Source organism: Terrapene carolina, unplaced genomic scaffold (genome assembly GCF_002925995.2).
Source record: "Terrapene carolina triunguis isolate 2854851 unplaced genomic scaffold, T_m_triunguis-2.0 Scaffold103, whole genome shotgun sequence".
Classification (NCBI taxonomy): Eukaryota; Metazoa; Chordata; order Testudines; family Emydidae; genus Terrapene; species Terrapene triunguis.
In genome coordinates this window covers 2,782,179-2,799,498 of record NW_020664454.1, presented here as the reverse complement: position 1 = coordinate 2,799,498, position 17,320 = coordinate 2,782,179, and the positions used below count along the sequence as shown (strand labels likewise).

Genomic DNA, 17,320 nt, shown 5'->3' with positions numbered 1-17,320 from the left:
TTGGCTGGCGGTGCCGTCAGTCGCCGGGACAGCGAGCGCGCTGCGTACCCGGCATGCCCCGCGCTAGGGAAAATGGCGGCCCCCAGTCGGTGACTCTTCCGGGTGGCTGGGCCGAGGAGGGCGAGGGCCGGAGTCCCTGACGGGAGCCGACCATGGCGGGGTTATGGTGGCCTACGAGGCCGGCGGCCGGGGCGCTGAGGGCGTGGGGCCCGCGTGGGCCGCACCGCGGCAAGACTGTGCAGGCCCCCCGCAAGCCGCTGCCCCGCACGCCCTGGACCACCCGCGGGCCGCCCCCGGGGGCCCCCCTGCCCCGCAGCTGGCAGGACAAGCGGCCGGTGCAGGAGCAGATCCCCGGGCTGGAGCAGGTCACCTACGCGGGCAAGCAGTACTTCGTGCCCTGGCTGGCCCGGCCCCGCCACCCGCCCTGGGAGCGTGGCTGGCACGACCCCCGCCACGCCCTGGGGCCGCGCTACGAGGCGATGCCCCTCTACAAGGAGCGCGTCTGCTACGTGTGCCACCAGCGAGCCAAGATGCTGGAAGGTAGCGGGCGCGGGGCAGAGGTGCTGGGTGGGTGAGGGAGCCAGGCCGCCAGGAGCGCCCAGCCTTGCCTGGGGCAGCAGCGGGGTGTTGGAAAAGGCGGCCCCCTCGTTAGGGCACCAGCCTCGGGAGAGCCAGGGTCGGTTCCCTGAGCTGGCACTGCTTTCCTAGGTCACCCTGGGCAAGTTACTGCAGCTCTGTGCCTCACTTCCCCAGCTGTAGCTGGGGATGATAGCTGCTCCCCTGCCCCCCCCCCCATTATAAATACATGAGGTTGTGAGGTGCTCAGATGCTACAAGTGATGGGGTCATATAAATACCTTAGACTGGGAGGAGGGGTGTAGAGGGACCTGCCTGAGAGAGCTAGAGTAGCAGTTAAGGGGGAACCACAATAATATGCAACAACTAGCTGCCAGACCTAGCCTATAATTAGGGCCCTACCAAATTCAGGGCCATGAAAAACTCCTCACAGACTGTGAAATCTGGTGTTTTGTGTGCTTTTACCCTGTACAGATTTCAGAGGGGAGACCATCATTTCTCAAATTGGGGATCCTGACCCAAAAGGGAGTTGTAGGGAGATCACAAGTTTGTTTTTTTGGGGGCGGGGGTGGAGGGGGAGGGAGAGAGAGAATCACTGCGCTGAGTGGCTGGAGAGCAGTGGCTGTTGTCCGGGCACCCCGCTCTGAAGGCAGCACCATGCCAGCAGCAGCGCACAAATAAGGGGGGCAATACCATACCGTGCCATGCCATCCTTACTTCTGCACTGCTACTGGCAGCAGGTCTGCCTTCAGTGCTGGGCCTCCCAGCAAACAGCCGCTGCTCTCCAACTGCCCAGCTCTGAAGGCAGCACTACCCCAGCAGTGCAGAACTAAGGGTAGCAGTACTACAACCCCTTCTCCAATAACTTTGCAAACCCCCCCCCCCCATTCCTTTTTGGGTCACTACCTCTACAATTACCAAACTGTGAAATGGCAGACTTAAATAGCTGAAATCATGACATTTATGATTTTTGAAATCCCATGAACATGAAATTAGCCAAAATGGACTGTGAATTTGGTTGGGGGGTGGGGTTGCTGCGTGTTATAACTCAGGTGGAGGCTGCCCGTTATCCTAAAATAGCTCATATCAAGAAGGCATTTTGTGTTGGCTGGAGTGGCTATAACCTAACTCGTGTTGGGGAGTGGGCCACGCCTCCCCCCAAACCAGCTCACATGTATACAACAATAGTGGTGTGCATAGTAGTCTAGCACCTACTTTCTTAGGTGGGTGGACCAACAAAAATACTGGATTAGTTTGTAAGGGCTGCAGGGTAGGAACCATGTCACCTGAAGGTACAGGGCTGTGCACAGTGGGGCTCTGATTTTTGTTGGGGCCGCAGCTACTATGATAATGTAAACAGAAAGCTAAGAAACTTTGGCAAGGGGTACAGGCTCTCTTTCCTTTCAGTATGGATACCAGCACTTAATTTCAGATGAACTATGCATGCAGCAGAATGCAAGATCCCATTTACATTTAACATGAAGTATAATATGCAAAGTATACATATGCTATACGTAGTCTCTCATATCTTGTTTCCTTGTAATTCTTAACCGAATATACTACAATTAAAAAATAAGTAGGGAAAAACACTTCTAAACTAATCTTTCAACTTACATGTGTAACTTATATGGTGCTAATGAGGCATGCACACTTATTTCAGTGTTGTAAAACAGTACATAAATGAAAGTGGTCAGACTACATAAAATTAATGTTCCTGATAACTTGGTCATGCTGAGAAGTATTCTATATTAGTGGTAGCATAAGTGCTTAAGATTCAATAGGTAAAAGAGCATTTTTATATTAACCCATTTATGGCATAGTTAACACTGCTGAATATCTTCAATAAATATATTTTGATTTGACTCCAAGGAGTAAGGCAAGCGCTCTGGCTAACAAAGACAAAATTAATGGAAGGCTTACCTCCAAAAGTACTTAGTATTATTGATGAACCAGCCAACCAACTAGAGAATGAGGATGAGAGAGTACAAAATGCAATTTCTCATGCACGTGTCTGGAATACCACTGAACTTATTCCCAAGAGAGAGAGTTATTGGTAAGTCCTCAAAAGTTAAAGAAATCTTTACTTACACTGCAGCCTTTTCAGGGAAGCTCTGCTTCAAACAGCCAGTTTTTTTTTATCAGTATCAGTTTTTTAAAAAAAATGTATTACCAGCAGAACATTATATTTACTGTTTAATGTTACTGAGGTGGATTCAGTTTGTATCTGGTTGCCAGCCCTCACTTGTTTACAATTGTACTTGTGTGTATATTCAAAACTTGTTTTCATCTTATGTCAAAGTGTGTAACAGTCTGTGGGTTTGTACAAACTTAGTTCTATTTTAGATCATATCTCAGCTAATACAGATGTCAATTGTTTTAATAATTGAAAGTAAACATTATCACTGCCAACTTGGAACCCGATTGGTATGTCAGATGGATTTAAGTATTAAACAAATCTGCATTAACCATTTGGAAATGTTACATATTTCATACTGTTATGGCTTACTTGTATTCATGTACTAGAATGCATTGTATATTCTGTACACCTATAACTTTCAAAGTCATTTTGTATCCTATCCTACTAATTCTTGTCTCATTCTAAAGCCCTGTACTCTTGGAAGACTTGTTACATTTGTGTAGGACAATGGCTAGCAAGTATCCTTCCCTCTCTAAAAGAATGTTGGCTAGAGACTACAAAGTGGCGGCTACATGGGAGAGAGGTTAGTAACTTTATTTTATTTATTTGGAGAAAACACTTCTCTCTTTCTCTTTACTTGTAATCCTGATAGGGAATAATAAAGAAAAATACTAGCTTTAAAGCTAAGGACATGGATGAGGATTAAAATAAAGCTAGCACCTATGAAACCAAGTGTCTCAGAACCTTTTAGCTTTAAATAGTGCATTAGGCATAGTTGAGGTAAGATGGCTGGTCCCTTGTCCTCAGAAGTTTACTATCTAAACTTTACAGAATATGAAAGAGACATTGTGGGGAGAGGAGACAGACAATGGTGCATGACAAAAGGCAATATGAGCATTGTTTTCTAAAGAACTGATGATTTGTTTACTACAATGTGTGCATGAAATCTGTACAATCTTTCAAGCCATACTTATATGGGATCAATAACTAGTGAACTGGATAAATAGAAGTGTTATGTTTGTATTCTGTGTAAATCATTGTCTCCAGTTGGGCAGCTACTTAACATTCATTTTGGGCGGGGGGGAAGACAACACGAGGTGCCTTCCAAAATAAATCACTATTCTTGCAGTAAGAGTATTGTGACACTTCATGGTTAACGATGCAGGGGTTAGCCTATGGCTTCATTTTTCCATAGAGTATTAAACATTAGCAAATGAAACCTAGGGCATCTTTTCCTTTGGATGCATGTTACAGTAAAATTATAGCAATAGAAGAATAAATTAATAGATGTGGTGGTAGATTTATTCTAAATTAAGTACAAGTGTTAGTGAGTCTTTGCAATGTTTGCATGCAATATAATCTCTCTTTACAGAATCATCTATTCTTCAGGTTCGTGGCTTGAATGGAATACTTCTGAATGCCATTAATCCATTATTGCCAGTAGCCTCGAAGGATGAGATTCTGGCTACCGAAAACCACATTCTAGAGACCTTCCATCCCATCTCTCCTACAATTGATCTTCAGGAAGTTAATGTATATGAAGAACGAAATGATACAGGTAAAAGTTGCGTAGCACTTACATAAACATTCAGGCTAATGTTTACTAGTGGACAGCACTACAATCTTTAACTTCCCCATTCCCTTAAACATTTCATGTGCTGAGGTTAGATGGTGTACAGTTGATAATGGATTAGCCAATTTGCTAGTGCTATATAGGGTATCTTACATGTTCTTCATAGCAGTAAGTCTAATCTGCGTTAATACAAATTTAATAATTACTGAAAAGAGTAAAGGAAAGACTAAACTTTGTACTAAACTTTTTTTTTTGGTATCTCATGGTTACCCATAATCCAGGTTTTAGAGAGGGTTATCCCTACCCTCATCCTCACACTCTGTACTTTGTGGAATCAGCCAACATTCGTCCAGCCCGATTTAAACCAGAACAACTCCGGGCTAAAATGCTCATGTTTGCTTTTGGCAATGCACTGGCAAAGGCAAAGATGCTATATGGGGTACGTATTCACATGACTGTCATACCTCACTACTTCTATAGTAGATGTCATTGTTCATGGCGGCTGTTGTAATGGTATGATCTAAAGGTGCAGTACAACCTGTGTGGTTGGAGATGAATAAATTGCAAGCCAGCAGCAAAGAAAGTTTTGCTTTCAATTATACAAAATTGAGAAATGGTACAGTGATCTCACAGACTTGGATTAGAAGGTAGATTGTTGAAATACATACTTACTACCTGCACTTTTACTTAACTATGGAGATAGGAGGTATCTGTTGATGAGTTTTAGTTCAGACAAATATAGCATGGAGTTTGTGATTCAAACTTTCCTATACCATCCCATCCTCGTGCCCCAGTCCTGACCTAGAAGTATGAATGCTAGATGGGAGTGGGTAGTTCAGTCCATAGCATTGTAGCTGAAATTTCCAAGAAGGATGCCAAGCACTGTGGACTTATGATATGGACTCCTCTCTCTTTGAAACTGGAATGAAACTCAGAGCACTTCAGAGGCCACTAAGCAGCCACTCGCTGGCAATGACTTAGTCACTGTTGACCTGGATTGAATTTGAACTGATGACGAGGGGTGAGAGCCTCTGAATTCCATTAAGTCAGATATTACAATATTTTGAAATCTGCATTGATAACCATTTGGGGGGGGGAGAGATAGCTCAGTGGTTTGAGCATTGGCCTGCTAAACCCAGGGTTGTGAGTTCAATCCTTGAGGGGGCCACTTAGGGATCTGGGGCAAAATCAGTACTTAGTCCTGCTAGTGAAGGCAGGGGGCTGTACTTGATGACCTTTCAAGGTCCCTTCCAGTTCTAGGAGACAGGATATCTCCATTAATTTAAAAAAAAAAAAAAATGTATATCATCTAGTGACTTTAATGGCCAGGGATTTATAGGTAACCTTTAAAGACATGTTTGATTCTTACTCTGAATTGACAAACAACTTAACACCTTGTTATGCCAATAGCAATTATTTTAATGTGTTAATGAAGGTTAAGAGTAGACTGGCAATGGGTAGAAATCAGTTGAAGCAACTGTCTTGTGTGTAGCTGAAGTGAAAAACTAGAACAGACATAATTCAGTTTATATCTATATTCCATTGCCATTTGAAAGAATTAAAATTAGGGCTGTCAAGCGATTAAAAAAATTGATTAATCACACTTTAATAGAATACCATTTATTTAAATATTTTTGGATGTTTTATACATTTTCAAATATATTGATTTCAATTACAACACAGAACACAAAGTGTACAGTGTTTATATTTGATTAAATATTTGCACTTTAAAAAGCAAAAGAAATACTATTTTTCAAATCACCTAATACAAGTACTGTAGAGCAATCTCTTCACCATAAAAGTTGAACTTAAATGTAGATTTATATACAAAAAAAACAACTGCATTCAAAAATAAAACAATGGAAAACTTTAGAGCCTACAAGTCCACAGAGTCCTGGTTTCTTGTTTGTCTGAGCGATTGGCTCAACAAGTTTGTTTACATTTGCAGGAGATAATGCTTCCTGTTCACGTCACCTGAAAGTGAGAACAGGTGTTCTCATGGCACTGTTGTAGCCGGCATTGCAAGATATTTACATGCCAGCTGCTCTAAAGATTCATATGTCCCTTCGTGCGTCAACCACCATTCCAGAGGACATGCGTCCATGCTGATGACGGGTTCTGCTAGATAACAATCCAAAGCAGTGTGGACCAACGCATGTTCATTTTCATCATCTGAGTCAGATGCCACCAGCAGAAGGCTGACTTTCTTTTTTGGTGGTTCAGGATCTGTAGTTTCTGCATAGGAGAATTGCTCTTTTAAGACTTCTGAAACCATGTTCAACACCTCATCCCTCTCAGATTTTGGAAGGCACTTCAGATTCTTAAACCATGGATTGAGTGCTGTAGCTATCTTTAGATATCTCACATTGGTACCTTCTTTGTGTTTTGTCAAATCTTCAGCACAGGTGTTCTTAAAATGAACATGTGCTGAGTCATTATCCGAGACTACTATGACATGAAATATATGGCAGAATGTAGGTAAAATAGAGCTGGAGACATACAATTCTCCCTCAAGGAGTTGAGTCACAAATTTAATTAACACTTTTTTTTTTACGAGCATCAGCATGGAATGGTGGCCGAAGCATGAAAGGGCATACAAATGTTTAGCATATCTGGCACGTAAATACCTTGCAATTCCAGCTACAGAAGTCTCATAAATAAGAAGTGGGCAGCATTATCTCCCATAAGTGTAAGCAAACTTGTTTGTCTTAGTGATTGGCTGAACGAGAAGCAGGACTGAGTGGACTTGCAGGCTTAAAATTTTGCATTGTTTGAGTACAGTTATGTAACAAAAAAATCTACATTTGTAAGTTGCACTTTCATGATTGCACTGCAGTACTTGTATGAGGTGAATTGAAAAACACTAGTTTTACAGTGCAAATATTTGTAATGAAAAATGTAAAGTGAGCAGTGTACACTTCGTATTGTGTTGTAATTGAAATCTATATTTGAAAATGTAGAAAAACATCCAAAATATTTAATACATTTCAATTGGTATTCTATTGTTTAACAATGTGATAAACTGCAATTAATTTTGAGTTAATCGCATGAGTTAACTGTGATTAATCGACAGCCCTAATTAAAATACAAAATCTATATTCAAAACCTGTTTGAACAGAACTTTCTGAGCAAGATATTACCTTTGTTAAAGTCCTGGCTTTAAACCAAATGATAATTGCTGATTCTGTATCTTCTCATCCATTGTCTGTTGTTACTCTTCCTCCCTTCCCTCCACCCTACCCAGGATGATCCCAAAGTTTTAGAGCACCCGGTAGTAGTACAAAGCATTGGTACAGAGGGTCGTATTTTCCAGTTCTTGGTGTTCCAGTTAAATACAACAGACTTGGCCTCTAATGATGGTGTTAAAAACCACGTCTGGATTGATTCTGATCAGTATATGTATGACTACATCCGGTATCTTCCAGGAATCAGGAAGAAAGTTGTCAAGGTAAGTTAACAGGCTTGAGAGAACTAGTTTACTCACCAGAATTAGAGTGGAAATCCTATCCCTTTACATATATTTTGAGCCTTAGGAGCTTGTACAGACGGTATTGGTATAGATAGGACAATAGGCTGTTTAGTACTTAATTGTGAACATTGAAATAATATAGGGCAACTATCAGTCCTGTTTATATATCAGTGTATTCAGCTGCATTGCAATTTATATTAAGCTTGCTAAGATGGAGACATCTTATGTAGATGTACAATTTCATTATGTCCTTATTGAAAAAGTTATTCAGTGAAATAACTAAGTAAATGGAGAGAATATTAATTGTCAACTCCCCTTAGACTAGGAAGACTCTAGTCTCAGTGGGTAAATTCCCCACCCATCAGTGCAATCCCAATGGAAATACGCTCAAACCCGCTTGTCTGTCAGAGAAAGCTTGTTTCAGACAGACTGCCCTGTTTCAAGTTGTCTCTAAGTATAAAGAGACTATTGCTTGGTAAAAGTTCACTACAAACTGAATATCCAAGTCTCTTCTCCACAGTTTCCTCCTGGAATATACGGCTATCGACCTGACACATTCAAGAAGTTTCTGGCACTGTATTTGCATGGAGCCGTGCAAGATTCTACTCAAACCAAAATCCTTTAAGTTTACTTCCTGCTATTTTCATTAGAAGATCGTACAGCTAAGCAAATGTGATCGTATACTACTCTTAAATGGAGTAATTTAAGGGTTTAAAACCTAACAATTTTTGAAAATAAAGACTTTTTTTTAGTAAGTGTGTGCACTTGAATATAAACTTTCATTGCAATGGCCTAACTGTACCATTATACACATATGCATTGTTAATGAACCCAGCCTCCGTGAGTATTTTCCCAATTTTCCACCATCACCAAGAGGGAATATGCAAACCAAACTACCATTTATTTCTTACTGTTTGTAGGAGCAGATTCTGGATGTAGCAGCTGGGAGAGCAGAAATCCACAGAGTAGAACCTGAGCACAGAATGTGTTGAGCGGGTACCCGACTCCAAAGCAAACAGCACAATTGTTACTTACCAAGTTGCATTATGTAGAAAACCCACCTTTATAAAGCTTTAAGCACAAAGTCTTGTGGGACAATCACCACACTGTGGTTTTACTTCTAAAATGCTTTTGGATAACTTAGTGCCCAACTCCTTATTAGTGATTTACTTTAGAATATTATCTTATTACCATCAAAATGGAGTCTCTCTATATGCAGAGAACTGAAATTCTTCGGGGCACAACACTGGTAAAGAGTCCTGTTAGCCTGCAAAGGTGTTAAAACAGTTTTTGCTGCTATAGCTACTAGTTTGGGGCAGGGAGAGGGAAGGATCGAGCCCCTAGGTCTGAGCTTGGGTGGATAGCCGGAGTCTCTCTCTGCTGGAGCTGCAACGTCCACACTGCTTTTTAGCACGCTAGCTCAAATCTGTCCATCCAGGCTAGGAGGCTTACTCCCAGGTGGAGTGTAGACATACCCTATGGTGCTACAATAGTAAGTGGCCTCAGAACCACAATTCAAGAAGGATTATTAATAAAGTGGAGAGGGGTCAGAAGAGCCATAAAAATGACTTATTAAAAAGATCAGAAAACATGCCTTAAAGGATAAGCTAAACAGGCTGAGCTCCTTGAGTCTAACAAAGAGAAGGTTAAGTGTGACTTGAGTACAATCTAGAAGTGCCTATACAGGGAACAAATATTTAATAATATGCTCTTCAATGTGCAGAGAAAGGAACAACAATCCAATGGCTGGAAGTTGAAGCTAGACAAATTCAAACTAGAAATAAGGTGTAAATTTTTAACAATGAGGGTAATTAACCCTTGAACAGTTTACCAAGGGTTGTGGTGAATTCTTCCTCACTGAGAATTTGTAAATCAAGATTGGATGTTTTTCTAACAGATTTGCTTTAGGAATTATTTTGGGGAAGTTCTAGGGCCTGTGTTATATTGGAGGTCAGACTGGATCATCATAATGATCCCTTCGAGCCTTGAAAGCTATGAATTCTTACCCAGCAGACACAAATTTAGACTCTTTACCTTCAGATCAGTTGTCTGTAATCCTAGGCAAAGAGGCTGGATTGGCTGTGACCCATGTGAAAGCATTTTCTGACTCCATGCATGTAGGAAATAACATGATGGTTTGCAATATTTCTTAAGGCACAGTGCTAAAGGAATTTTTGAGCATACTAGGGCCTCAAATCTGATACCAGTCTCTGCTTCCTTATCTTGGCTGGTGCTCTGGATAAAAACCTCCTGGGTGGTCCTATAATAGAAAACATTAAAGAGCCTTAGCCCTTACTCAAATTGTTTAGGAAGCCAGAGTTTCACTAGCCAAATTCTGGGTCAGCAGTTGTACCCAATAAATCTTGATGTCAACTTCTGTAAAATCAAGTTGAAAAATTCAATATGCAAGGGCAAATGCTGGGGGGGGGTGGGAGAAAAATCAACTGATGTACCACATCTATCTAGATTATATTAATTTTGCTTGCCCAAGAGATGAATAGCTCATCTATTCAAATTGTATTGGAGTCTATTCTTTGCATATAATTATATAGGAATAAATCTGGACTAATAGCTATACAAAAACTGCATTGCTTGTCAGGTGCCAATATATTGCTGCTCCAGCTTGGTTTGCCATTTGCTGTGTCACACGGCGCTCAGAACAATTACAAGCAGTTGGCCTAGAATAGGCTAGCCAATGGCCCTGCTCCCTTAGGTTCCTTTCTAGAATAGAGACGACATACTGCAGAGGCAACATAACCCAATTATCTCCCTCCATTCCTGCTCTAGGTGCTAACTTATCGTAGAGAAAGTATCCTGAGGGTGGTCAACACTTACGATCCTATTTGCACTCCCAGGACAGCCAGGTTTTACGCTGATGCTGCAGGTAGTTATATTTGACATCAGATGTCAAACATGACAGCGTCTCCACTGGAGCTGGGAGAGTAGCTAGCAATGATACACTCCTGCACCAGAAGTGGGCTATGGAGTAAACCCGCAGGGGGCTGTACCACCACTTTCCAACATGTGCATAGGACCCAGGCTGTGCACCTAGAGAGTGACTGAATGGAAGTAACCTCCCTGCAGAGCTCAGCAATGGGAAGTTTACTGAGGCAAGCCTTAGAGCAGCATCACTTCTGGCTCTTGCAACTGGTACTTTAGCCACCTGCTTTGGTGGAGGGCTATGCCTTGCTGTGCCACCCCACCCTGATTCAGCTTGGCACACCATAACCCATAGTGCAACTCACTGCTCTAAACCCCAGTCTGACAGCAGCTGGCAGGGCCCTGGATTCCAAATGCCCCAGGCACTAGTGCAGGTTCATTCATGCACAAGTGGGAAGTAGGCAGGGCAGCGTTACACTACAGCCCAGCATGGAGCCTGGATTCCCACCAAAAATGGGAGTTTTAATGTTCATGTGAGTAGGAAGGGGCTCACAGGTGGGAGAAAAAACAGAAAAATGATTGATTGGTTTGCTTTGGAGATGTTAGTTCCCCCTACTGGCTCCCTCACAGCAGCATCAGTGGTAGCTGGAAGCACCAAGGGCTTAGTGCAGTAAGCTGCTAATTGCCAAAAGGTGGTCTCCCTGCCTCTTACGAGTCCATTTCATCCGAGGCAAAGCACTCCACCTGTTTGTTTGGGTACAGCCGCTTTCAGTATACTCTGCCGGCCATTTAGACAGTCCGGTGTTGAGCTAGAGTCCCCTCTGAACACTCACTGACAGGCAAAATAAAAGGCAGGATTATTTACAAGAACAGCTCCACTTCACAGGATTGCTGCCTCCAGGAGTCATTGGGGTAGGGAAGAGAGATGGAGCAGTTCAAATGAAATTCAGACACCCCACTGGGGAGACTTGAGGTAGGCTGAAGCATTACCTTCTTATGGAAGAGAGTGAATAGAGTTTGGAGATCACAGGCTGGGGTGAGAGTGGAGAGAAGGGCAACTCAGAAAGGCAGTAAGAAAGAACAGTGCCCCAGAGGTTCAATACGGGGAACACAGGCACCAGCTTAAGGCCACAAGAAGGTGCAGGGGGCCATTTTACAGAAGCGTGCCATTGACTAGAGCACAGACACGGTTTGTAGGACTGTTTCGCGCACAGCTCATTCTTACCTTTGCAGGCCAGGGAAGTAGCGAGAGGCCCTTGCTAGCATGAGATTTGTTCTGGCTAACGGGCTTTGAAATCTAGCACAGATGGTGCCTAAAGTAGGCAAAGTGGGTCTCTGGGGTTGTCACTTAGCTAAATATAGGCAGTAATGGGGTGTCTAGCATTGTAGAGAGAATGTAAAGGCTCCATAGAGGAACACACTGTTACACAGGGGCCACCTGTAGAAGCTGGACAGACTCTATATACAGAGCAGACCCAGCACCAGACTAGGTTCTGTGAGCATCTCATATGAATGTACAAAAAGGCGTATGCTCAGTAACCGTGAGTAATCAGTATTCTCAACATGCCTCAGCTACCCCCTTGTTTCCCTCTCTTGTGAGCAGAGAAATACCTCCTCCTCCTCCGGTTTCTACTACAGTACTGTGACAATTCTAAGGCCGGCCCCTGCAGGGACCAGCCAGAGTGTTTTGTGACAGGCTTTTCAAGCTGCTCCCACTCATTGATCTCCTGTCTGTACTGTTTCAACAGGTATTCAGGGCTTAGATAAAACATTTCTTGTGATGAATTCCTCATGCTGTTCAAGGGGAGAGTTGTTTCTTAAACAGTATGTTCCCTTGAAGCGTGCCTGGTATAAAATCAAACTCTTCAGGCTGTGCTAGTAGTGCTGCCACGTCAACTCAGTTCTCAGTGGGAACCCCGGCTTGTACATACCCTCCTCTTGCATTTAACTAATGAAAACAAACGTGGGAGAGAATTATCCCTAGGCTGGGCCCTGGAGATATTTATTTGTGGACCATGGCAGTTTCTTATTCCTGTATTTTAACAAGTTAGTACGTAACCCAACAAGAACCAACAGGAGAGTTTCCTCTGTACCTTGCTATACAAATGCAACAGAAGCATAGGTAAGGGCTGGTGTTCTTGTCTGATTTTGTAAGCTAAGGAGGGTCATGCCTGGTAGAGCACATACTTGGAAGGGCTTGACCCACCATAAAAATCTACCATTGAACTGAGTGTGTGTATTTGCTGGCTGTATAATACACAGTGAGAAAGAACATTACCCTGCACTAACATGCAGAAGATGCATGGGCTCCTGGCAGTGGTGAAAGTTAGGAGCTACTGGGCTTGCTCTTCAGGCATGGCCACCATGCCAAAGCTTGAAGGATCATCCTGATTTCAGCAGGTTGGACCTGCAGCACAATGTTTTTTTCCGTAACTCACTCAGCCATGGATCTGAAAGTCAACCTGGGTTCCTTTCTGCTCATGTATCAGCACCCCATCTTGTGTTATTTGTAAGCTGAATTCTTAGCACCAAGGACAGAAGTAAAACTGTAATCAGAACGTAAGTCTGCCGAGGACACATGAGCACGAATAAAATCCAGCCCTTCTCCCATATCTGTATGAGCTGTGCAGTAGGAGGATAAAAAATATCAATGATATAATTTACATTTAAAAAAATCTTTTTATTTTTTAATTAAATGTATTTTTCCTTTTTTAAAAGGAAAATATTTAAAATTAAATCTGAAATGATAATCTATGTTAAGGCCTAAATTTACTATCATTTATTAAAATACTTTCAATTACATACAAGTAATATTCAAGCAGTATATATTTGCTGCCAAAGTTTTAAAGAAAGTCAGACCATTGAACTGGTGGAAGGCACTGGCTACACACCTGGAAGCAGAGTTAGTTGACGTGCTAAACAAACTTCTGACAACAGTAGCCTCCTCTGCAGGTACAGAGAGAATATGTTCTTCATTTCAGTTTATTCAACTAATTCATTTCAATGACTAGTTCATTCAAAGTTAGGAAACTGATTGGGAATGAAAAAGGAAAGCTTGTTTTCCTCTCCCAATCTCCAAATAAAAACTAGGTGAGAGAATGTTTTAAAATCCTGCAGGACATGATTTGTGGTCACCAATCAGTTCAATCTACCAAGTACTGTTAATTCTTCCTTGGTCTAATAAATCAGTTTTAAATGAAAAACATGTTTTGATAAACTTACTCTTTATTGTGTCCAGCATATTTGATAGTTTTAATTTAACTAAAAAACCAATTTTAAAGTGTTTTTGTGCATTTTTCATTTAATTCCAATTTCTATCCAGAGCTCAACTACAAATCACAGGTAAAAAGAATAGAGCAAATAGAAAATGGTGAATGATGCATTTCTTAACATACATTTATTCAGATTCTTAGTTTTTACATGTTTTGTTAAGTTATATAATTTGTCTATACATAGTTACTTATGCATAGTGCAGCCTCCTGGTTACTAAAAGGAAGAACCACATTTTAGTTTCCTTAGCTATACTTTAGTTGGTTTTGGTTAATGGTTACCAACCAATAAGAATCAACCTCTCGTCAGAAAAACAAAAGTACAAATTCAAAACAGGATTAAAATCTATTTAAATCATGCCCAATTGCCCTGACAGCTAGAGTTGGACACAAGAGTTTGTAGCATTCTCACAGCCACAGAGACTGGGAGCAATTGCAGAGTATTATTGTCAGAAATATAAGGAGCTGGGGAAAGTTGGTCCAGCACAAAGCATCCTCACTGTTTTCCTCTGGTCGTGGTTTCTTCCCCTCCACCCAGAGTTTCAGGTTTTAGAGAAGCAGCCTAGGCCAGCAGCCTGAGAGCTAGGAACTCCCAAAAAACACTACCATCCACCCTGCCTCAGTTTCCCCCATCTCTATATCATGCAGACTACTTCACTGGGGCTTGTCGTAGAACCTTGAAGGGCTGAACATTTACACAGGGATCCCAGTCTGCTTGCTGTCCAGCCTTTCTAGGGCATCTCCCCACAAGGATTTCTAAAATCATTCAGGGCTATTTTCCCCAAGGAGGGGTGGGAAACCTATCCTCAGCCACTTTGTCCCCTGCCACTGCCTCTCCGTTCAGCAGATGTCTCGTGGCTCAGTCTTACTAGAGCAGAAGCATAGCATGGCAGGGGCCAGTGGTCCTCGTTAGGTAGCTGTATTGGAGAGGTGGCTGCCTAATAGAAATGAAGGCCATGTGGGGAAGGGAACACACAAGAGGTTCCTTTTTAATGTAAACAAGATCGAGTTTTGGAATGTTACATTTCCGACAGTCTTTTGAGCGAGCATGCCCACCTTTTAATGCAGGAAATCAATTGCCAGTGAAGCTGGTTTCTTTGAGTGGCTCTATGCTACTCCACAGGCATTGTCATATTGGACTAGATCGGGGTCGACAGCCTTTCAGAAGCGGTGTGCCGAGTCTTCATTTATTCACTCTAATTTAAGGTTTCACCTGCCAGTAATACATCTTAATGTTTTTAGAAAGTCTCTTTCTATAAGTCTATAATATATAACTAAACTATTGTTGTATGTAAAGTAAATAAGGTTTTAAAAAAGTTTAAGAAGCTTCATTTAAAATTAAATTAAAATGCAGAGCCCCCCGGACCGGTGGCCAGGACCTGAGCAGCGTGAGTGCCACTGAAAATCAGCTCGCGTGCCGCCTTCGGCGCGCGTGCCATAGGTTGCCTCCCCCTGGACTAGATGGATCACTGGTCTAATCCAGTAGTCCATCTCTGACATCGGCCAGCAGAAGCTGCGTCAAAGAAAGGTGCAAAAGAAACCCTGTTGGAACAAATCTTGCTACCAGAGAACACATTCCAGGGGGAGGAGTTCACTCAGCTACTCCCCTTCTAATATGGGTGTATTGGCAGATGCTGCTCTGAGGTCCTGAGTAGTGCAGGTTCCATTCGTTCTATAAAGTACACTCAGAGCAAACATTTGCCATCCAGTCCCAGCACCATCATCAGAGCAGTTCAACGGGGAGCTGGGGCCCTGCCTGGCACAGTGGGATGTGGACAAATTAAACAGGTAGGACATTACGCTGCCCAAGCATAACTTAATGCCAGCATGGACAACAGGAGTGCAAATTCCAGCAGCGTTACCCCGTGTCAGGACACTGGGGGCACCCTATGACTAGGATAAGTCTAAACTAGCGTGATTGCCAGCTTGAGGAGACATTCCCACGCTAGCTCTGATTGAGCTAATGCACTGGAGTGCAGCGGCAGTGGCGCAAGCAGTTGGACCACAAGTACACACTTGGGGCTGCTGCCCCTCCTGCCACAGCGACACTGCTATTTTTAGCACACTAGCTCAACGAAAGCAAGCGCAGGGGTGTCTCCTCACGCTGGAGTTCACACCTTCTTTCTCGGGTGGAGATATACCCTTAAACTAGACTGTGCAGGATCCATCTCCCACAGCTGTGGTGCAGCGATCGCGGTGGTGTAACGATGGGAGAAAGGATGCCCAGGTGCCTGCTTTACACCCTTCACAGAGAAAAGCATTTCTGAGCCCAAAGGACAGGTCTCACGGAATGAGAGGGTCCGGATACAACAGGGCCATGTAGAGACCTAGCGGACACAGGAACCTATTTATACCAAGCAGTGACAGCCTCCTCAATGCATTCTTAAATCTGATAAACCACTGAAGCCTTGAAGGCACAGGAGCCCTGTTCGGTCCCACCTTAAAGACTGATCAATCACCACCATGGACATGGCACAAAGATACCATATATATCTGCATATAAGCCATCACCCCAATTTAGATGTTACATTTGAAAATAATTCCCTGCTTATAAGGGAAGTAGACTTATGCAGAAGTATACATGGCTGCAGGGAGGTGCCAAAGAAAAATGGACATAATTTTAAGGGGTGCTGAAGAATTGAGACAGCCAAGTGCTAGAGGCCTTTTCACGTAGATCCACAGAGCTCCCTTCATACCTGATCCAGTTCTGCAGTATCAGAGCAAAGGGAATGAGAAAAGAGATTTCTAGGGAGAATGCAATAGGGAATAGGCTGATGGAAAGCCAGGTGGCACAATATACCCCTGCAGTGCCCTGACTCTCCTGGCTAAACAGGGGACCACCTGGAAGATGCTTAAACCCCTTCCTCCCTGGGGATTCAGAAATGAGGTGTGGAAAGTAGCAGCTGCAGAGGAAAGTAGGAACAGCAGAGCCAGGCAAGAGGCCCCTGGACAGCAGCCGGCTGGCTTGCAATTTTGGCAGCTGTATTGGCTGGCACAGGGAAGAGTTTGCATGCTGGCTATTCTGGAGGAGGGAGCCACAAGCCAAGGAGCTACAGAACCAACTGTCTAAATGAGCTGTTCCCAAGGGGCCATTAAAACTGCACCGGGATTAGAGGATTATCTGAGAGGAATCTGACACCTTCCTTGGGGTTTCACAAAGAGCAAGGGGGGGGGGGTTCATTTAGCCCTGGGGGAGGCCCTCACACAGACTAAGGGAAGGCTGAGCCTGAACTTTGCCTTGTCAACTGCTTTAAAAACAAAATTAAAAAAAAACCAAAACCCAGCATTTCTCCAAGATGGGAGCCCATCTTGCTCCTTCAAGCTCTTATACCCTCAATGGCTTCTCGGGCCCTTAGCAACCCATTAAAGGAGATGTGAACAAGGGATGAGACATCTAAAAGCATGTGGGTTTCTCTT

General features: G+C 43.1%; 1 protein-coding gene across 1 annotated transcript; it reads left to right on the top strand.

Annotated features, from left to right (window-relative positions):
• The first annotated feature begins 39 nt into the window (after window positions 1-39).
• On the top strand, window positions 40-8,401 carry LOC113406558 (39S ribosomal protein L37, mitochondrial-like). Its single transcript, XM_026651867.1, has 7 exons — window positions 40-540; window positions 2,445-2,628; window positions 3,180-3,295; window positions 4,085-4,270; window positions 4,567-4,724; window positions 7,530-7,733; window positions 8,275-8,401. The coding sequence occupies exons 1-7, from the start codon at window positions 153-155 to the stop codon at window positions 8,377-8,379; spliced, it is 1,341 nt and encodes a 446-aa protein (XP_026507652.1). The 5' UTR covers window positions 40-152; the 3' UTR covers window positions 8,380-8,401.
• Window positions 8,402-17,320: the final 8,919 nt, after the last annotated feature.

What these genes read in the sequence shown, in the direction of transcription:
- LOC113406558 (XM_026651867.1), top strand. Translation starts at nt 153, where the DNA reads ATGGCGGGGTTATGGTGGCCTACGAGGCCGGCGGCCGGGGCGCTGAGG. An exon ending in CCCAAGAGAGAGAGTTATTG is followed by an intron (nt 2,629 to 3,179) that starts GTAAGTCCTCAA and finishes CTCATTCTAAAG; the next exon opens with CCCTGTACTCTTGGAAGACT. An exon ending in GGCGGCTACATGGGAGAGAG is followed by an intron (nt 3,296 to 4,084) that starts GTTAGTAACTTT and finishes CTCTCTTTACAG; the next exon opens with AATCATCTATTCTTCAGGTT.